Source organism: Anabrus simplex, chromosome 4 (genome assembly GCF_040414725.1).
Source record: "Anabrus simplex isolate iqAnaSimp1 chromosome 4, ASM4041472v1, whole genome shotgun sequence".
NCBI lineage: Eukaryota > Metazoa > Arthropoda > Insecta > Orthoptera > Tettigoniidae > Anabrus > Anabrus simplex.
Genome location: NC_090268.1, coordinates 346,262,937 through 346,286,574, shown reverse-complemented (window position 1 = coordinate 346,286,574; position 23,638 = coordinate 346,262,937). Strand labels below are relative to the sequence as shown.

At 39.2% G+C, this 23,638-nt stretch overlaps 1 protein-coding gene across 2 annotated transcripts in view; it reads right to left on the bottom strand.

Annotated features, from left to right (window-relative positions):
• The window catches only part of LOC136872711 (neuronal calcium sensor 2), a 1,371,956-nt gene that overhangs the window by 305,423 nt on the left and 1,042,895 nt on the right, over positions 1–23,638 (bottom strand). For both annotated transcript variants that reach the window (XM_068227282.1, XM_067146539.2), the window contains one exon: positions 17,272–17,398. In XM_068227282.1, coding sequence (XP_068083383.1) covers positions 17,272–17,382 — 111 coding nt within the window. In that variant the 5' untranslated portion in view covers positions 17,383–17,398. The remainder of the gene's footprint in view (positions 1–17,271; positions 17,399–23,638) is intronic.

The following is a 23,638-nucleotide window of genomic DNA, read 5'->3' as shown; positions in this document are numbered from 1 at the left end:
ATATCAATACTTGTAAATTTATTATTTGCCAATACTGGTTCATATTATCACTAAACTATCAGTGACAAGTTTACGCAACGTAAACATTACTGTACATATATATATATATATATATATTAAAGTGATATGATAGAATCTGAGGATGTTCCTGTAGAACGAAACATGCCATTCTTTGTATAATAGCGTGTATTATTTACAGGTATGTTCATAGTGTTATAATTATCGGGCGAGTTGGCCGTCCGGTTAGAGGCGCACGGCTGTGATCTTGCATCCGGGAGATAGTGGGTTCGAATCCCATTGTCGGCAGCCCTGAAGATGGTTTTCCATGTTTTCCCACTTTCACACCAGGCAAATGCTGAGGCTGTACCTTAATTAAGGCCACGGCCGCTTCCTTGCAACTCCTAGGCCTTTCCTGTCCCATCGTCGCCATAAGATATATCTGTGTCGGTGCGACGTAAAGCAACAGCAAAAAAAGTGTTATAATTTATATTGAAATTTCTGTGTGTTGAACAGACTGGAAAGTTATGTTACATTTTTGATGCATTTTGAGAATCTGATCTATACTCGCTCTAAATCATTAACTAAGTATTCCTCTGAAGGGATCCATAATTCAGAACAGTACTCTAGACTATGCCATATAAGCGAGAAATACAGCGTTTTCAATGAGACAACAGGTTTAAAACTCTTGCAATTTCTGTTGAGGAAGCCTAACGTTTTAAATGCCTTGTTAACGATATTTAATACTGAACCCGAGTGACTTAGGCCCATAGTCAATCATGATTTGATTGATAAAATAATATATGGTACATTTATTGAAATACAGAAGTGTAGTTGAAAACATTTCATATATGTAATGTCGAAATAGGAGCGAAGGAAGGACGACAGACTGGAGCCTGACGGATTAGCTCGACACACCAACATTTAGCTACTTCACAGCAGGGGATCTCAGTTGGCGAACAAGGAAATACAGAGTTCACAAATAAGTCTTGGACGGAAATTCCGTCATGGAAAACTACAGCGGCTGCGAGGACATTCGCTAGCCTAGGTTCGGGCAGGTGGAGATTTAAATCACGTGACCGCTTGCCGGCCAATCGTAAAAATTTGATGGAAGACTCAGGGATACCATCTTAAGGAATGATGGATGAGATATTCTCGTAACTTCAAAATTAATCAGTAATAAATTATTGTGAGTACACGGATCGATGTAATGAATTTATTAGATGTCACGCATGGAAAAATAATCAATAATTACTGGCAAATCAAATAAATTGAAGGCTGGATTTCTTGGAAACCAGACAGCTTGAATCTCATTGGCTGGACGAAGACCACGTTGTAAGGGACGCTTCCGAAGGCGCGAAATGTGAGGAGCTAAATCCACCCGTATCTCCTAAATCTGTGATCACCAGGAGTTCATATTTAATCCAGCAGATATGCTAGCGGAGTGGATTAATTTGATGTAAATTTTAACGTCCAATTCGGAGTGCAAGTACCGATATTAAAATTCCACCCCCTCCCTCAGGGGTATGACGTCAATGAATCCGCGGGAGAAAGCTTCATCCATATATACGGGACAAGGGATCCTCGCCAACACACTTGAACTGAATCTCTGGAGGTGAACCGTCGGTCGCAGCTAACTTCGAATTTTACGGGCATACAGTAACTCAACATTTAATGGCGCGAGCATCCGCCAGTGTTTGTAAAATGTGATCGCGCTCAAGCAACATGAACTGGAAATAGTTAACGTAGGACAGTGTTTGTCAGTTATAAATATCAGTGAAGTAAATTAATTGCACTGCAAGAGAGTAATATAAATTGTACCACAATAAGTACGTACATAACAGACTGTGTGACGAACAGTACTTTAAGGGAATAATAGCCTGTACTTTGCAATATCGAACCGCTATCATGAACACTTCAAGAGTGCCGTATGAAACGGCCGTATCGCGTCGGACGACATAAATCGCGACGGGCGTAAAAGTTGACACCTCGTCGTACGTGTCCAGGTCCATTGTGCGGTAATTGGACGAAGATTAAAATAGTGTAAATATTAAATTTTTGGGTCTAGGATATTAATTTGTTGTATAAAAGTTAAAGTATTCAGTGTTAACGTTGTCAATGGTGAAGTTTTGGTGATAATTAAGGTATTAGTGTAAAATGGTAATGTGCCAGGAAATCTTTTGTGGAACTACGCCATCAAGAATGGAGGAGTAAAATGCAGAGAGGGGCCGAAAGGAGCCTCTCATCTGCAAAGCTGTAATGGAATACCGAGAAACTAAGATGAGTACATAATGTATATAATATTTGGGAAATGTTATCGTGATTGGGAAAAATGGGAATAATTTGATTATACTTGGTTACCTTCTGTAACAAGATGAGTCGCTTAACGACCCCATCCTAAATTTGTAGCACGGACAGTAGTAAATATAACAATGTAAATAATCGGGTCTTTTATGTATTCAGTTTGTTGGAGATGTAAATTTTGTATATATAGTGTAGTACGTTAAGTCATGCATGCATTCATATTTCTTTGTAGTCAATTTTCTTTCATTTGATTTTGGTTATGATAGTTAAATAAGACCCGATATGTGCTTTTCTGTTTTGTCATTTTAACGAGCTATGTAATGACACTGAAGGAAAATCCAGCTTCGCCATACCAGTTGTGTTTTGATGTGATTAGTATGTTCATATTTTCAAAGTGAAGTTGTTCAAATTTGTGAGAAGCGATTATAATAATAATTTTCCAAGTAAATCATATCTGGATTGATTAGTGCCAGAATAAATCGAATTTGTGAAAGGGGTTATGCGTTAAACATATTAAGAGTGGACTACCGTGTAACAGGCGAAATTAAGTTTTTTAAAATTAATAATAATAATAAATAAAAATAAAACTACTTTTTTAGAAGAAGTTATTTTTAAAAATATAATTTGGAAATAATAATTCATGAGATATTGGAAATTTTTAGTGATCAGTGCGTAATAATAAAATTTAAGTGATCAGGTGTTGAGTTTATCAGTAATCATTTAATGACGGGATGTCGTTTTTAATTCGGAATTAAAGTGTGTGGTAATTTAACTTGATAAATTAATAATATTGAAATTTAAGATCGGTGCTAATAATCCGTACATGTTAATGAACGTGTGGTTTAAATTACGGTCCAATATTTTTCTTTACGAATAAATGTCGTGTCTTAAATTTGCAATTCATTAGCCGGAACACGTAGGACTAATATTACGAAACCATGATTGTCAAATTTTGGTAAATATAATTTCAAGATGTTACGATTATTTGTGGAGAATGAACTAAGGCGTAGATCAAAATGAGATAGGAAAATGTTAAAGAATCTGCAGTCAGATAATAAAAGGTCGTACGATGTCAGAAGTGAATAAATAAGTCAGTTGATAATTCTGTGAGAAATAAATGAATCAAGGAATATTGAGATAGAAAGGGAAATAAATTCCGTACGAGAGACACTTAGGATATTGAAATGAGTGTAAAATGTACGGGCAGTGTCACAGAGAAATACTGAGTTACGTAGCGGGTAGAATTCGAACCCGTGACAGCATGTACGAAATAAATAGACTGCACCGCTATTCGTCGAGATACTACGGATCTAAGGATAATGAGAGTTCAGAGTCCACATAAATGATCGTATATTGTAATCATTGTAATGACGAGCGATGACAATCATGATGTCGTGATAATAATAATAATAATAATAATAATAATAATAATAATAATAATAATAATAAATATTGCAGATAAATGATTGGACCGCCTTAATTAATAGAGCGTTGATAAAGATGTTAAACGGGAATCTAAATGATAATATGCAACCGATAATAATAATAGCAATGTAAGGACGATGTTAAATCATCGCGGTCAGCTTAATAATAATTGTCATAATAATAACAGTAATGATGCCGTTGGTTGATCAGTGAAATAATTATAATTGCGACCTATATCTTAATATATTTTGGCGGAAGTGACCGGTTCATTAATAATAATAACCTCTTGAGTGACGTGAATAATAATAATAAAATCTGGAGTCACCTATTTAATAATAATAATAATAATAATAATAATAATAATAATAATAATAATAATAATAATAATAATAATAATAACCACAAGAGGGATATAATAATAATAACATTAATAACCATTTGTGTTTGCATACCGCATAATAATGAAGATATTAATCAAACGTGACAGTGCCAGGAACCGTTGAGTATAATAATAATAATAATAATAATAATAATAATAATAATAATAATAATTTCGAGGATGATAATTAAATGAATATTTCTGACGATAGTTAATTAATTACTTGGTGACAACATCCCTCGATTCGTATGTTTGAATAATAAGAATGATAAATTATAGTCATTTGTTACCTCGTTATAGTACGGTTTCCGCACGGGACGAGTTACAGTAATACTTGGTGTGTTTGTTTACTTCGCCCGCGATGCGAGGGGGATCATTGCCACGGTATTTCCAACCGCTTCTCGTTATCTCATCTGTGGCAGTAGTCTACTGAGGCTACTTTGTAACATTTCAAATCATGTGTAAATAAAATATAAATGCTAATTCAGTGGTATGGCATCAGCCGGACATCGTAAGATAGGAACTGTCCGTGTAATCCATTTTTCGTAATTCACGAGAAACATTACCCAGTCCGAGTACCGGTCTCGGAAAAATGTATATAGCCGGAGTACATCATCTTAGTTAAATCGGGAAGCCGACCGTAACATGGGTTATGCTCGGGCTCCCGATAGAAGGAAGCTATATCCTTGAACAACGGTTCGATTCAAATGGAATCGATCCGTAAATTATACCTCAAAATGTCATTTTATTTCAGAAGCAACCCAGCACGATATTGATACCACTTGCGGTATAGCAAGTGATTTGTTTATGTAACATGTGTGGAAAACTTAAATATCGTTGCCAAATGTATCAAAGTTTCGTACGTCGGATGGCGTAATAAACTGCTTTTTCTGGCAAATTATTTCAAAGGAAACCATTCTCATAATCTTTTTATTGTAGTTAGTTGATGCCCTTTTTAAAGTTAACAGTCACTTCCTAGTCCTATCATGGAGTCCTTAAATTCAAGTTTACAATCGAGCCTTCCCCATTTTAATTTTAAATTGCTCCGTTCATTCCCGTGTTCATTGATGCCGCTATATTTATATTTGATGACTTAAATAATGAACCGACACCCCTGAGATAAATGCTAGTCTGGGACTCGGGAGGTGGACGGGTGCAATACACGCTCATTGAAAGATTAACCATTTCGATTACTAAAAGGAATACCCCCAAGGTTATTAATTTTAGTAACACGCTTCATTCTTGACTCTTGATATGATACTTGAATACATTAACCTGTTAATTTCTCGTGAAGGTTATTGCACTGCACTTTGAAGTAATTAGGGTCAAATGCCACTTCATGCACCAATCACTAATATTATTTGTATCAGATTGTAACAATTCACAGTCACTGATCTCATATTTTCACCTGGAATTTGGAAGGCATTTCATCTGTCCAAAAAATTGGTTAACGTTCCATTCCGAAAAGTACGGTATGGAATTATACTGTCCGGCCCCGCTGTGTAGGGGGCAATGCGTCTGCCTGTCACGCGGTGGCCCCGGGTTCGATTATCGGCTGGGTCAGGGTTTTTTTAATTGTAAATGATTAATATCCCTGGCCTGGGGATTGGGGGTTTGTGTCGTCCTTAACGTTCATTTCCTCACATTCAACACTCTACACTCCCTCCATTCCAATTACACGCAGGTTCGTATAACATGGTGCAAGTAGGGGCAAAATATATCGATAGGTCCACGCCCCGAACAAACAGCATTTAAAAAAGGGAATTATACTGATTAAACACAGTGTGGTGATGACTTGTTTTAAGAGGGTAAAACGACGAGATCATCAGTACACGACCATTGAATTCGTCCGGAGTTTAAATGGATACCCACAGAAAACCCCCATCTATGATAGCTTAGAATGGAGCTTCTTTCTAGATTGATTTACTGAAGGCTATGAGCCCTCGTTTATTCGTCGCAGAGCGAAAATCCAATTTCCATCATCGAGCTGGGAACCTACTGTTCTATGCTAATCGTCAGACCACAGTGGCGGACAGAATTTAGTGAAAATTCTCAGATATACCCAAAGAAATATATTGCATGGATATTTCTTATAGGCTAGTAAAAATTCAGGAGCCGGGCTGATTGGCTCATATCGTTCAAGCGCTGGCCTTCTGATCCCCATCTTGGTAGGTTCGATCCTGGCTTTGTCCGGTGGTGTTTGAAGGTGCTCAAATACATCAGCCTCGTGTCGGGGATTTACTGGCACGATAAAGAACTCCTGCGGGATAATATTCCGGCCGCTCAGTGTCTCCGAAAACCATCAAAAGTAATTATTGGGACGTAAAAAAAAATATTATTAAAAATACAGGGATAACTGTATTAAGCTGTGCTTCACTTTCAAATACTTACTAGCGCTATCAGCAAATTATTTAATACTTTTGAAGCCACAAAGTGATATTCTCACAAAGTGGAAATGGTATTTTCCACAATGGGATTTTCGAGCCTCTCGCTCAAGAGATAGAAGACCCTTTGGAAACTTGTTAAGCTCCTCAAGTTTGGCCCCCTTTCAAAGCGCGAAGTTTACTTCCACCACTGTGAAGTTCGTGTAAACTCGTCTCATGAGGGTGTCGCTTGTTAATAAATCTCCTCAAATGTCAAGGCCGAATTTACTTGTAATGAAATCATTTGCATTTTCATCAGCGCCCTCAAGCGGAAGCTCGTGACGATATAGAGGTGACGGCAACACGCATGTGAATAACGAACACAGCTAGAGCACTTCGCATAATTGAGGTAGAAGTTGAGATGAGGAGGACAAGAGCATCGCGCATTTCTGAGCAGGAAATAATGAAGTTCCCCTTGAACTTCGTTTGATTCTTCAACCATAAACGCAAGGTTGAAAGGTCTATATGAGCGGAAGAAGGATAACAAATATTGGACTTAGGACTGCAGATATGTCAAGATGATCCCTCAATGGGTGTTGAAGTACCCCGTCCTAATGAAAGAAGCAGAAACGAGCTCCATAGGCGGAGAGAAGGAACGGATGTAGAAGAACGGGTCTGATGAAGGAAGAACCCATCTGTATGAAGCCAGCAGTGTATACAAATGTGGAAATTATCCTTTTGTATCTTCATGTTTGTGCTTGCCTGCTCTTTGCGAAATATTTACCACACCCATCAGACGACATTCCAAAATCAATAATTGGTAACCGTGGAAACATCACTTTTTCCACCATGCGATGCCGGAAAATCACACCGTCAGTCCGTACAAAATATAAACCTGTCTTCGATTCAATCAATACATTTACACTATTCCGAAAATTATTTCAGAAAACTGAAATAATAATAATAATAATAATAATAATAATAATAATAATAATAATAACCACCCCTGCAAACCATGTGATCTTGCCGAGGTTGGGAGGCTTGCGCGTCCCAATGAAGCATATCGCCGAGCCGCAGGTGCAACCATATCGGATAGGTATCTGTCGAGAGACAGGCTAACGAATTGTTCAACGAAAGGGGGGTAGCAGCCCTTCGGAAGTTACAAGGGCGGCAGGGAAGAACTTTCATCTTTATTTCATTATTCTCACTTATTTTATTTAATAATGTTTAGGACTATTTCCTTATATTTTCACAACTAGATAATTGACTGAAATGGCCTTGTAATAATTCTCAACATGGCTTAGCTCTGCTGAAACTGCTGCACGGCTGACATCAACGGGAAATTACAGCTTTAACTAGCTCCTGAGGACATGCAGCTCTATATGTATGAATGATGTACTGATGATGGCTTCCCTCCGGGTAAAATATTCTAGAGGTGAAAATAGTCTCCCATTCGGATCTCCGGGTGCGGACTATACCAGAGGGGGCGATCATCAGGAAGATGGATACTAACATTTTGTGAGTCGGAGCATGGAACGTTAGAAGTTTGAATCGTTGTGGTAGGTTAAAGAATCTGAAAAGTTAGATGTAGTTGGTATAAGTGAAGTACGTTGGCAGGAAGAGCAGGATTTTTGCTCAGGCGACTACAGAATTATCAACACAAAATCAAACAGGGGAAATACAGGAGTTGGCTTAATAATGAATAAGAAATAGGGCAGCGGGTAAGCTACTACAACCAGAATAGTGAAAGGATTATAGCTTGCTGGTCATGAAATGCCGTCTGAAGTTGAAGGAATTGAAGAAGGGAAGGAGTCCAGTGAGATAGGATCTAGACAAGTGGAAAGAAAAGAGTGTGAAGGATTGTTTCAAGAAACATGTTGCACAAGGACTAAATGGAAAGGCTCAAGGAAACACAGTAGAAGAGGAAGAAGGCGAAGAAGAAGAAGAATAATGGGCAGTCATGAAGAATGAGGTCAGTAGAGCTGCTGAAGAGATATTAGGAAGAAAAGAAAGATCAACTAAGAATCAATGGATAATTAGACCTTATCGATGAACTACGAAAATACACGAATGCAAAAAAACGAAGAGGGCAGAAATGAATACAGGAGATTAAATAATGAATTGGATAGGAAGTACAGGGCAGCTAAGGAAGAATGGCTGGAGGGGAAGTGCATAGATGTTGAAATTTGTATGGTCCTAGGAAAGGTAGATGCTGCGCGTATTATTAACGAAGAATGGAAAGACAAGCTGAAACTGAGTTGGGAGAAGATCAGTTTGTCTTCAGAAGAAATTTAGGAACACGTGAAGCAATCCTGACTTTACGTCTGATCTTAGAGGACTGAATGAAGACGGGCATGGTGTTCTTAGATCTAGAAAAGGCATTTGATAATGTTGATTGAACCAAGCTATTTGAGATTCTAAAGGTGATTGGGATCAGGTACCGAGAAAGAAGAATGACCAAAAATCTATATAAAAATCAGTCTGCAGTGATAAGTATCGAGGGCTATTAAACAGAAGCAGAAATCCGGAAAGTAGTGAGGCAAGGCTGCAGTGTCTCCCCCTTCCTTTTCAATGTTTATATAGAACAGGAAGAAAAGGTAATCAAAGAAGAATCTGGAAAGGGAATCACAATCCAAGGAGAGGAAATCAAAACCCTGAGATTTGCCGATGATATTGTTATTTTATCTGAGACTGCAGAAGATCTGGAGAAGTTGCTGATGGTATGGACGAAGTCTTGGGTGAGGAGTACAAGATGAAAATAAGTAAGTCCAAAACAAAAGTAATGGAGTGCAGTCGAAGTCAGGTGATGCAGGATATATTAGATTAGGAAATGAAATCTTAAAGGAAGTGGATGGATATTGTTACTTGGGTAGTAAAATAACTAACGATAGCAGAAGTGAGGACGACATAAAATGCATCCTAGCACAAGCAAGGAAGGCCTTTCTTAAGAAAACAAGTTTGCTCACCTCGAATATTGATACGAGAATTAGGAAAATGTTTTTAAGTTTTTCGTTTGGGGCGTGGCATTGTATGGAAGTGAAATATGGACGATAACTCTCTCAGAAAGAATGAGAATAGAAGCTTTTGAAATGTGGTTTTACAGAAGAATGATGGCGAGAGGAGATCGTTGTGGCTAAATTTGAAGAGAGGAAGAGATAGAATGATGGGACACATCTTAAGACAACCAGGGCTTGTGCAGTTGGTTTTTGAGAGAAGTGTAGGGGATAAGAACGGAAGGCGTAGACCAAGGTACGCATATGACAAGCAGATGAGAGCAGATGTAGGATGCAAGAGGTATGTTGAAAGGATAGGGTGGCATGGAGAACTGCATCAAACCAGTGTATGGACTGATGACACAAACAACAACAATAATGTTAATTGCTTTACGTCACACTAACTACTTTCACGGATTTCGGAGTAGCCGAGATGCCGGAATGTAGTTCCGCAGGACGCAGTAGCGACGATTAGGAGTTAGAAGTGGGAGGGGGGAGGCACAAAAATGTATAGATTACAAAATGTACCCGGGTCTCTGGGCTAGTGCTGTGGGACTTGGTGGGGGGGGGGGCGGAGGACGTAAAAATATTGAGACAAAAGGTACAAAATGGTACGTATTTTAATGCTCTCTGAGCGAATGTCGATAGAGACGTAAAGGTTGAGTCTACCAATTTTAGAGCGGTAATAATAGTACTACAGAATACAACTTTCAAAGGGACAATAATAACACATGTATTATAATTAAACCTAAATTCGGCGTGATTATAAAATTAGAATGTCATTTAGTATTTAGCTACATACTAACAAAATAACAGACACTAGATACATTGACTGAGTGAGACTGCCATACTGACGAATGCGCGCGGTAAGCGGGTGAATCATACCATAGTGTCCATGACCTTGGCAAAAAATATACCCCTGCTACCCTTCCTCACAGCATACACCATAGTACGCGAACCTTTTCATGAGCCCTATACTAGACGTAACTAAAGTTGGCGTCTGACAGGTAAGGTTGGAGGGAGGAGCACTGCACGTGCCATTTCACGATGTTGCCACATTCCAGCATTCCTTTCTACATACTCTTACCCCTCGCTTCCGGCTCACTTGTTCCGTCCTTCATTCTGACCGCTGTGATCTGTTGTAGACTACCTGGCCAGGCGGTGTCGTCCCATTTGCGATCACTCTTATACAATCAGGTTCTTATCAGTGACAGTGACAGGTTTGGCAACTCCCAGCAAGACGAGCTGCCCTGAAGTTTTATCTCCATGGCAACCGCAGTCGCCCCACTCTCGTTTCCATGGCAACCACACAGCCACTCCCTTTATCCCGCCTCGGCAGGCAGTAAACAGACCTCCCTCTAAGAAATGTCAGATGCCAACTCTTATTATTAGCAGTATAGTTCCCATTCAGCACTATGGAGCTCAGGGCTCAAGAAAAGGTTCGCATACTATACACGCTGCTGCGGTGTACGATTCGGTTAGCTGCAACGAACGACATTATGTGAGTATTTCCGCTAAGTATTTTTCTTAATAATTAAAGAAACTGAAGGAAGGAATTACGTGAAAAAAGCAATAGAGATTGTAAACATTGATTTTTTTGGGTATAATTTCTAGTTTCAGGCGATTTTAAAAATAATTATTAGATTCCTCAGTCTGCCGAAACTTAAACAAAAGTCAGGTGGCTAAAATGGAAAAACAAATATTTCTTCCCATAAAGTGGGGGGTGGATCGTCCTCCCTCGCCACCTCCCTCCTAATCGCCGCAGGAGTTCTTTTACGTGCCAGTAAATCTATCGACACGAGGATGACTTATTGGAATACCTTCACATACCACCGGACTGAGTCAGGATCGAACCTGTCAAATTGGGGTCAGATGGCCAGCGCCTTAATCGTCTAAGCCACTCAGCCCGGCACGTGATTACATTTAACTGAGGAGCTATTGATGATGCGATAGCGACCCCGGTCTAAAAGGCCAAGATTAACGCCCGAGAGGGGATTTGTCGTACCGGCCACGCGACAACTCGTAATCTTCAGGCCTTCGGGCTGAGCAGCGGCCGCTTAGTAGGCCAAGGCCCCTCGAGTTTATTGTGCCATGGGGTTTGGTAGACATTGAAATAATCTTCCATATTCCGAAATTCCAGTATTTTTTCCAGCTGCTCTTTATTCGCACATCAACTTCTAACTGGTGACAATCACTGAATGAGAGAACTTCTCCAAGGTGTATAATCCATTGCGTATATTCAAATGAACGTTGTTTAATTCTGTCTGTGGCACTTCTAGATCGTGTGTCTAGTATACCATGAAGTACTGTCATTTTGAAATAGTTCCACTCACTGAAATGTAGTAGAAACATGGTGAGCAATGCACTGGTATCCACCACAAGACAAAACAACAAAGCCGACATGTAGCATGTGCCTTAACAATATGACATTGCTAGCTCTGAGTCACGGTGGTGATGAAGTGAGCTCATCGTCGCCATTACAAGCATAATAAATGGCAATGCGATTAATCCCACAAACAATTACACACAGCTACTGTCTCTCCGTCAATTACAGCAGGCTCCACTTTGGGCTTCCTAGTAGCCCACAATTTTTTATCGACCTGCCTAAGAAGACACTGTCAAATTAACAACACAAGATCCGACATTACAGAACATTTATAGTGGCCGGTTAAGCGGTCATCACAGCAAACAGTCATTTTCCTTCACTGCTGTGACCAGCCGTGAATGGAACTTCCTTCCGCAGGAGGTCAGAGGGATATGGATCTATCTATCTATCTATCTATCTATCTATCTATCTTAATCTGTTTATCCTCCAGGGTTGGCTTTTCCCTCGGACTCCGCGAGGGATCCCACCTCTACCGCCTCAAGGACAGTGTCCTGGAGTTTCAGACTTTGGGTCGGGGATACAACTGGGGAGAATGACCAGTACCTCGCCCAGGCGGCCTCACCTGCTATGCTGACCAGGGTCCTTGTTGAGGGATGGGAAGATTGGAAGGGAAAGACAAGGAAGAGGGAAGGAAGCGGCCGTGGCCTTAAGTGAGGTACCATCCCGGCATTTGCCTGGAGGAGAAGTGGGAAACCACGGAAAACCACTTCCAGGATGGCTGAGGTGGGAATCGAACCCACCTCTACTCAGTTGACCTCCCGAGGCTGAGTGGACCCCGTTCCAGCCCTCGTACCACTTTTCAAATTTTGTGGCAGAGCCGGGAATCGAACCCAGACCTCCGGGGGTGGCAGCTAATCACGCTAACCACTACACTACAGAGGCGGACGGATATGGAACTGCGGAAGATTTAAAAGTAGGTGCTCAACATATCTCGATGAGACGAGCTCGTAATGCGACACCACTATTATTATTATTATTATTATTATTATTATTATTATTATTCAGTTGTGCTAGATAATACTCACCTGTGATTCCCTGCATAGTTATCCTTATCCCAAATCCAATTTAGTAATGTTTTTCGCCCACAGTAATAACATGAAAACTGTAACATTCGTCAGTGTGAGAAATTTCTGGAATTGGACCAATTATTTGTAAATAATAGTAGGTTTATGCATAATATTATTATTATTATTATTATTATTATTATTATTATTATTATTATTATTATTATTATTATTATTATTATTATTATTATTCGTTGTAAGTTAATTTCTTCGTAGGTATTCTATTATTGTACTTACGAAGCAAAATGTTCATTTATATTGTGTATTATAACACAGGCATCGTCAATCGAGAGCGAAATGCCTTCGGAGCCAGTTTGCTCCCCGCTCTTGAGGAACGAGAGCAGCTTAACGAGCAAGTAGGGGAAGAAGTAGGGGAAGTGTACGGCTTAGTGCGTACTGCAGGCCAGTGGCGCAAAGGTATAGCGCATCTTTCTGGACAGGTTAGATTGCGACACGATACGCGTGAACTCATGAGAGGTGACAGTAGTGTTTATCCTTTATCTCCTCACACCACACGACGTTCACGTCTAGTCGGTTAATGTTGCATTCACTATGGAAAAGAGTTCAGCACAGCGTAGGCCATCGACGCCAACATGTTTCAAACCTTCTTGGGAAGAAGAGTATTTGATACCTAAAGAAAATAACACATAAAATGTTTATGTAATAAAATATTGAATCACATTAAAACATTTAATCTGCAGCGCCGTTGTTCCTTGTGTCGCGCCAACAAGTATGATAAATATGAAGGCCGGGAAAGGATAGTGTTACTAGAAAAACTTAAAAACAACACATTTGAGGATGTAAGTATATTTCATATTACCCTACTCAACTCTATCTTCTTCTTCTTCTTCTTCTTCTTCTTCTTCAAGTGCCATATCCGGTTGCCCAGACGTCGGCGACTACTCTGGAGAAAGTTTTTCTGTCTTCTGCTGGTCGGAAGAGTCTCTCAGTTGTCTCAATACCGGTCCACTGCTTGATGTTGTGTAACCATGTTATCTCTGGTCTACCAACTCGCCGTTTGCCCTCTATTTTACCTTGGAGAATGAGTTTTATGAGGCCATATTTGTTTCCTCTTAATATGTGGCCCAGATAAGCTGTTCTGCGAACTTTTATAGTTCTTATTAGTTCTTGCTTTGTCCTAGCTCTCCTTAGGACTTCATCGTTTGTTATCATATCTGTCCAGGGTATTCTAAGCATTCTTCTGTGCAACCACATTTCAAAGGCGGCAAGTCGTTTGATACTTGCGGCTTTTAAGGTCCATGTTTTTGCTCCATATAACAGTACTGACCAGATGTAGCACTTCATTAATCTCTGTCTGAGCTTCAGATTTAGATGATTATTACAGAACAAAGAGCTCATCCTGCGAAATGCAGCTCTAGCGTTCTCAATTCTGCATCTGATTTCCTTATCTGGATCCATACTCCCTGTTATTATGCTGCCGAGGTACTTGAACTGGTGGACTTGTTCTATTTTACGGTTGTTTAATGGCAAGGTGACATTTGCATTACTATTTCTGCTAAATACCATTAACTTAGTTTTTTCTACATTTATATTTATATTTATTCCTCAAAAGTGATTTATTTATGTACTGGTATATATTTCATTGCTGTTGTTCAGATGGTAACATTTCCGAGCGGCAAGTACAGTACTGCCACGGTATGCAACCCGCCTGTCCGCTGCTCTCTTGTCACGTGACTGACAGCCGTCCCGAGCGGAGCAAGTAACACCGGCTCCCTAGAGCAACTGCGTGATGATGTTATAACATACGTTATTTACAGTAGGATAGCATAGTCATTTGTTTCAGTCTTTTTTTTTCATTTACTCAATATTTTTATTTTATGTTATTTATGTATTTCATTGGTTAAGTGTAAGACAGGAACACGTGTACCTTAACTTTGCCAGTTAAAATAAGCCATATTATCTATCTATCATTCAAAAGATTGCCCAGAAACTGAAGTTGCCTGGGAACGTTAGGTGGGGTGGGGAATAGTTCGAACAGCTTTTGTAAACTACGATCACTGAGTGCACAAACGACTTTCACTTCATTGATTATCAGTTCTGCATTGCTTAGTAATGTAGAGTACTTTGGAATAAACAAACTGTCCATTATGTCAATCATTACATTCCCAGGCTTGCCCTGACGCAGGGTTTCGTCCTGAATCAAACGTGTCTATTCGGAAGATGTAACATCGAACTCCTACGGGCTACTTCAGTTTCTGCACCTGGGAGATTAATAGCATAATAAGGAATTCCTTCACAGCCTTCTGAGCTCAATTTGGTGAGTTCGACCCCAGCACGGTTCAAATGTATTTGTAAATGCCCAAATAGGTGAGCACGGGGCGAGTTGGCCGTGCGGTTAGGAGCGCGCAGCTGTGAGCTTGCATCCGGGAGAAAGTGGGTTCGAGCCCCACTGTCGGCAGCCCTGAAGATGGCCGCTTCCTTCCAACTCCTCGGTCTTTCCTATCCCATCCTCGCCGCAAGACCTATCTGTGTCGGTGCGACGTTAAGCCAATTGCAAAATAAATAAATAAATAAATAAATAAATAAATAAATAAATAAATAAATAAATAAATAAATAAATAAATAAATAAATAAATCAGCCTCGTATCGGTACACTTACGGGAATGTGTAAGAGCTCCTGCGGGACAGAATTCCGGTACATAGACGTCCCCGAAAATCATAAAAGTAGTTTGCGGGGTAAAACCAATACAATAACATTATTATTATTATTATTATTATTATTATTATTATTATTATTATTATTATTATTATTATTAAATATTAAAGGAAATTATTCTAAGCCACAATACATCCCAAATGTCCTGGTTGATTTCCAACAAAAGAGTAGTGTTATGAAAATGTTGCAGACTGAGTTTGGAAGACTTGGGAGAAAGGAGACGAGCAGCTCGACCAAGTGGAACGTTCCGACCTATCAGTGGAAGGAGATGGCTTGTAATGACCCTACTAGTAAATTAGTAAGTTTGAGTGGAGTTTTCAACGTTTTTTTTTACAATTTGTTTTACGTCGCACCGACACAGATGGGTCTTATGGCGACGATGGGATAGGAAAGGCTTAGGAATGGGAAAGAAGAGGCCGTGGACTTAGGTACCTGGTGTGAAAATGGGAAACCACGGAAAACCATCTTCAGGGCTGCCGACATTGGGGCTCGAACCCACAATTTCACGGATGGAGTTTTTATAAAATAAGAAAGTTTATGTAATATGAAGACAAAGTTGGAATTCAAGATGAGACATTAGGGCAATTATTGATTGGAATAATTCATCAAGGGACATGCTCGACAACTCCTTTGGAATCATTTAAGAAAAGGCTCGGCAAACTTACTCATCTAAATATTTATTGGATCCCGGAACTCCCTTTATTGCAATATTAGCATGAATCCACACCTCGGGGAAAAATAATTGAAGAACCCTGACTTAGAATATCACTTCTTAAAAATAAAAATAATAAAAGCATGACACTACCAAGCGACCGCTGCTCAGCCTGAAGGCCTGCAGATTAGAGAGTATCACTTTTGGTCAGTACATATTCAATGTCATGTTCTGTTGTTTCAATATATATTATCTTGTATAGTAAAATAGGTGTTGCCGTAAGTTATAAAATTAACTTCGAAAAATACTCGGTTAAACTCTAAAATTATCAATAAATATCAAGGGCAAACAGCAAATTCGCTTCAAAAATAGATAAGAAACAGATCTATCACGATATGTAAATTACAGCTATCTCAGGGACACTGCAATTTCATTGACGGCAAGAACATAACACATTCGTTCACTTTTTCTTTAAGGACTTCCGAATATCACTAAACATGTCATGAGAAACGTATGTTTCCGTGTGTAATAATATGAACGATCTTCAATGAAGGAACGCAAATGATTTACAACCAAGACTTCAAGTACAAAAGTTTCTAGACAGTCATTTAATGTATTTGAATAATCTGAATCAACTGAATGTGATGCAACCGTTAGGCTGAATTTGTTCTCAGTATTTTATATCCACGGAATATGTAATATTTACAGCTAATAATATCCTGTCGCAGTAATCCCTTACGAAAATAACTAGTTGATAACAAATATTAGGTTTTACCTCAATTATGTTTAAATGTAGTCTGTAACTTCTTTATCACCAGTCGGCATTCCATTCACTTAACTGAATGTAAACGAATTCAATCTGCGTTTCAATGTGTTCAGCATCAACCACTTTGAAGATTCAAAGGTGTAAATGTTTTTCAATTCGGTGAATATGTTAAACTGGCATACACTATTGCTTAGAAAATGACTAATTCTTAATTATAATTAATCAACAATAAATATTTATATACAGAAGAGAATGTTTCACTTACCTTGAAACCTTTGTACCACTCCTTGATGGTGGCTTCATCGTATCTCGTGTGCGATTTGAGGAAATCCATGTCCTCCTTAGAGAGTTTATCTTTGCTCCCAAAGCAGCCCATCGCGCTCCCCGGTTATCTGCAACATCAAAACAGACGTTTCTCTTAAAAAAAGATAGAATATCAGTTTTAATTCGGCTCCACACTAGGCGCTGCCTAGGAGTTACATTAAATTTAAAAAGCAATTAGAGAATATTAACGTACCACGGTGAGAGAGGGAGGCGGAGGAGGGGGGGGGTGGGATGTCGCGAAGTCAGGGACGTTCAAAGATAGTTTCCAAATTACAATTTATGAGGAAATTTATACCCATGAGCTCATATATTTTGCTTAACTTATGGCTGCTGAAAACTACCTAGCAGATGAACAGTTTCATAGAAAAATACTGCTCAGATTCTATCTACAGAGTGACCATAAGCTATCGTACATCATTTTAAGAATATCTGTTTTGTAGAATTCTACATCACGTTAACCCAACATACCTTAGTACAAATTATAATCGTTTACGAGATACACATGTCTGTAATTGAGAAATTTAGAAGACGATTTCTGTAATAAGTAAAACAGAGATACCACTCCTTTGTACTGCCATATAATTACCACGTGTCCATATTACCAACATTTGTTCAAACTTCAGTGTTAACCTCTGACTGCTGAATTAAATGTGCGATAATCGTCTCTTGTAACGATATTCTTTGTCGCAACGGCAACGTGCATTTGATGTAGGGAGAATTGAAACTAAGTCCTGCCACACAGGCGCACCTGAGTATCTCGCTTGCGGCGTCCGTGAGACCTCTTAACTTAATTGCTCAAGTAGATTCAGCACAAGAGCACTGTGAGGTTTCTTTTTGTCCATAGAGATCACGCTTTTCGGCGTAAGCACCTTCTCCACTGAGTGAGTGAGTGATGAAGTGACTGCGCCGTTCATTGTGATCATTTTCGTACTTCTTTTCTTTCTTCTTTAATGTTGCTGTAACAACTTATTGAAAACTAATGAAGACCTAATATTGTTACCAATTGTATATTTTAAATGAACACATATGGATTGTTGTTAATTTTCTAATAAAGTGGAGACACATGCCAAGTTATTTCCCACATTTTAATATTTTTGTATCAAAGAAATCATCGTCTAAATTTACCATTTTTAGGTTTGTTCATAAAATGCTAGAATTTGTACTAAGATATATTCAGACAAATCCATGTATAATTCAACAAGGAATATGTCCCTTCATGAGATTGACATTAAGTTACGAACGTCCAGTATATAGATCTAATCTTTCCTTTTTACATTTTTTTTTTCAGTGGTGTTACCAAATTGGCATTGTTTCAATAACCAGCTGTATAAACCCGCTTGAACGTGACCTGCATAACATAAACAAGAGAGATCTATTGCATAGCCTATCACAATGATGCTACCCGTAACACGCAAAAAAGAACAACATGCCTTCAAATACTCCAATCAGAAATCAGCACACTTGTTTTCATAAGCATCATACTGTTCTGCCAGAAAAAGAAAAGAAAAAGATGAAAGACTACTAGGTAACGGTCTCTAACAGGTCATTTTAGCAACTTGTTCGTGCTGCACGAAGCTGCTGGAGCAATGGCAGCATTAACTTCAATAAAATGATATGACCTGACAAAATACATTAATACGCAAGACATTCTGCCTGTGGTTCTATTTCACGTTCTTCGTTACAAGTTTCCGACCTACAACAAGGTTATGAGTACAGCCCAGGTTCGTATGCAAAAAAGTTATGATTTTATACATTTCAGATATATAGTAATGATACAAAATAATAGAAAATTTGATCGGCGTTTGATAGTAGGCCTACATACGTATAAATGCATACTTCAGGTGGAATTGTGCAAATGTTTTTTTCAAGTTACTTTACGTCCCACCGACACAGATAGGTCTTATGGCGACGATGGCACAGGAAAGGGCTAGGAGTGGGAAGGAAGTAACCATGGCCTTAATTGGTACAACCCCAGCATTTGCCTGGTGTGAAAATGCGGAGGCATGGAAAACCATCTTCAGAGCTACCGACACTGTAGTTCGAACCCACTATCTCCCGAGTACTGACTGAAATTTTTAATACAATGCATAGTTTACTCGCAACTGTCGGATTAAGTAATTGAATTACTTGTCCCCTTTCAGTCATTGACTAATTATTCGTAATTAACCTTTGCAATCAATTGGTTATAAAATTAAGAAATGACCGAAAACAACGCGTGTCTAAGTAACAGGGCAATACCCAAGCTTGTTGTGAACTAATATTGCCGATTACATACCCAATATGTCCCCAGATATCTCTTAAACCCCAACCTTATTGGGTCTACGTCCCACGGACTACTTTTACGGTTTTTGGAGACGCTGAGGTGCAGAAATTTTGTAGATCTCTTACATTCTGACACAATTTACTTTACTTTTTACGTATCGTTTCGGCCACTACGACCACAATTAACACTTCTAGCCTTTCTGGATTTTCAGCATTCCTTCACCTTAGCAGAGAATGCGCCTCAGGCCATTTTACGCCAGATCGTCTTCTCTCGCCGTTTCCAGATTATGTACTCCGTTCACCCTTTTCTTGAACCTACTTCTTTCAGATACTCGTTAGCTGCAGTCTGCCATGGAGTGAGACATTTTCACGTCTTGAGAAGATAAGCATTCTGCGTGATATTCTGGTGTTAGTCCGACTCATTGGCCGAGTGATCACCGTTGCGACCTTCGGTTCAGAGTGTCCCGGGCTCGATTTCCCGCCGGGTCGTGGATTTTAATTACGTCTGATTAATTTTTCTGGCCCGCGGACTGGCTGTTATGTTTATCCCAACATTTCCCCCTTCATATTCAGACAACACTACACGACTAACCACCACAGGAACACGCAATAGTGATTATATCCCTCCATACAGGGTTGGCATCAGGAAGGGCATCCGACCGTAAAACAGGGCCAAATCCACATGTGCGACAAAGTTCGTATCCGCGACCCCACAGATGTGGGAAAAGCAGTATAATAATAATAATAATAATAATAATAATAATAATAATAATAATAATAATATTTTGTATTAGACGATACCTCATAAGTGAGAGTTTTGATCTGGGCCGAGGATGTTTCGAACGAATTTCCTCTTCTTTATTTGGATTCCCTGTATCTCACTGTGATTATTATTATTATTATTATTATTATTATTATTATTATTATTATTAACAAATATTCACGCTAGGCCTTTAACATTCACTCGATTAATATCTTAAAAGATACGGGAGTTGTGAAATTTTGTACTGAAAGGAGTTCATTATTAAGTGCATATATCAACCAACTGCTCCACAATTCAATTCTGCGACCTTCAGGATAAGCGTTAACAACCAGATAAAACCAATCTATGGACTCTTCATGACGTCGTTAAAAAATGTCCATAATGAAGTAAACATTTTAGGAATTTATTTGGATTAACGTTATAAAATCTACCGGGCGAGTTGGCCGTGCGCGTAGAGGCGCGCCGCTGTGAGCTTGCATCCGGGAGACCGTGGGTTCGAGCCCCACTGTCGGCAGCCCTGAAGATGGTTTTCCGTGGTTTCCCATTTTCACACCAGGCAAATGCTGGGGCTGTACCTTAATTAAGGCCACGGCCGCTTCCTTCCAACTCCTAGTCCTTTCCTATCCCATCGTCGCCATAAGACCTATCTGTGTCGGTGCGACGTAAAGCAACTAGCAAAAAAAAAAGTTATAAAATCTCACAACAAAAATGAATGGTACCTATGAAAAATATTATAATGCTGCCGTAATTGTTTAAGTCTTAATAATGTTGCAAATAAATACCAAGGATTATAACAAAGTGTAACAATGTACCTACCAAATATGCAACAACAACTTCACTGGCTGGTGTAAAAAAATGTGAAGATTAGCAAACGCTTGAAATGGTGGGCCTAGTGTATTGTAAGTCAATAGAGTCAATTATAAATTAATAATAATAATAATAATAATAATAATAATAATAATAATAATAATATGAAATCGTCATAATCATCATCATCATCATCATCATCATCTAATTTTTAATAACCACGCTGTGGAGGCCGAAGGCTCTACGCACACCCTAACCTCCCCGTTCGAGTTACATGCAACCATTCACTCTATTCGAATAATTAATCGCGAGATGATGTAGAGATATCCTTCAGTTCTGAATGTAATAAATCCTGAAGTTATCGATGTTTTTGGCTGAATGGTCAACTCCGGGGCGGGGTGTTTGTGTTCGTCTACAACACTTCATTGCACACCACCAAATAGAGAATAGTGAATGCATCACTTCACAAGGGGTTCGTGTCTGGAAAGGCATATGCCCGTAAAAGCTAGGCTAAATCCATACAAAGTGCCGATCACATGTAACTTCGAAAAGAAGATGGCACGTATGTCAGCCTGCATTCGGGAGATACTAGGTTCAAACCCCGCTGTCGGCAGCGATAGAGATGGTGTTCCGTATTTTTCCAATTTCCACATCAGGCAAATGCTGGGACTGCATCTTCATCAAGACCCGGGTTGCCGCCATTCTTCTCCTAGCCCTTTCCTATCCAACCGTTGCCATAAAATCTGTCTGTGTCGGTGCGATGTAAAGCAAACTGTAAAGTAAAAAAGGAGAAGTGCTTGATGCTTTTGTCTGTGTGTGTACTGTGCATTGTTTGAACTACACTGTGATTGCCCACCGACTTCCTTTTGTGACAATCGAAAGACGAACACACCCTAGCAAGCTACATTCTAAATGTCACACAACTTTTTCTTTCGTTTCGGATACCTTGTTTGGCTTATCGCACAAGAAATGTCACGGAACACAATCACAAAGGGTAAAAGTGACGGATCGTATCTCACAAACGTCAATATCATGCGATTTGGAACGTTACCAGCGTCGGTAAAAAAAAAAAAAACAAAGGAACAGTCTACAAGGTATTCATTAGCACAATCCGACTGCTCGGTTCAGATCAATTCACGAAACGGAGCAGCTCGCAAGGTACATCTAAAGAAGTGTACATCAACATGTATCCAGATCTTGTAACATCACACTGAGATAGCTCTCCGTGTTTGGGAACTATGAGGTAAAATTAACTGGTTTGATGCCGAGTCACGAGGACTACAGGGAGGGCCATGAGTTACTTAACAAAATATCATTTCAGTACCAAAAAGGTATTACAAATAGACTGTTGTATAAAACATGGTAAGTTCGATCCTGGCTCAGTCCGGTGGTATTTGAAGGTGCTCAAATACGACAGCCTTGTGTCGGTAGATTTACCGGCACGTAAAAGAACTCCTGCGGGACTAAATTCCGGCACCTCGGCGTCTCCGAAGACCGTAAAAGTAGTTAGTGGGACGTAAAGCAAATAACATGATTATTATTATTAAAACATGGTAACGTGAAGTTAGTACACAAACGTTACGTGCTCAAAGTGTCATTCATTTACAATGCAGAAGTAACACAAAAAATTATGTTTCCAGAAGGAAAACATTCAAGGCCTCAAGACGCCAACTAACCGTAATTTTGTCTCGTAGGAGTTCTTTCACGTGCCGGCATACTTTCAAGTACCATTGAACTGAGCCGGGATCGAAAACGCCAAAAACTGTGCCACGCAGCCTGGCAATGATACACTACATTAACACACATATTAGTCACCTGTATCCTAGCCTCAAATGTGCATAATTTCACCCGATATAAAATATGCATGCTGTAGGCAGTACCGGTAGTGATGATGATGATGATGGTGGTTGTTGTTTAAAGGGGCCAAACATTTAGGTCATCGACCCCTAATGGTACAAGGTGGAACAAAATGAAACTTTAATTAATATTTTAAACTGTATCCAATGGCTAGAATTTAAAACAAATGATGGTGAAATATAATTATGAATTTAAAATGATCGGTGGATCTAATTCGCTATGTCCCATTTTCTGATAAAATAATATAAAAATTAGATTAAAGAATAAGTGGAATCGTATATAGTATACGAGTTAAAATACACAAAAAACAAACTAAAACAGAGTCAGTAGAATAAAACTTAGTTAACAATAAAATAAAAGTTGAGGATATGAGAGATAGTACTCGGAAGTTTTAGACAACGGCGCAGATCGCTTTCCATAAAGATGTGTACCACTGTAATATGACCCCCGCAAGTACACACCGGAGGAGGGGGGCTTCTCCCTTCAGTAAGTAGGAGTGTGCTGATACATAATGGCCGATCCGAAGAAGAAATAAAACCACTGCTTTTCTCCGAGAAACCCGAATTGATGTCTTCCATACATTCGTGGTTCCTTTTAGTGTTCTCAGTTTATTTTGGAG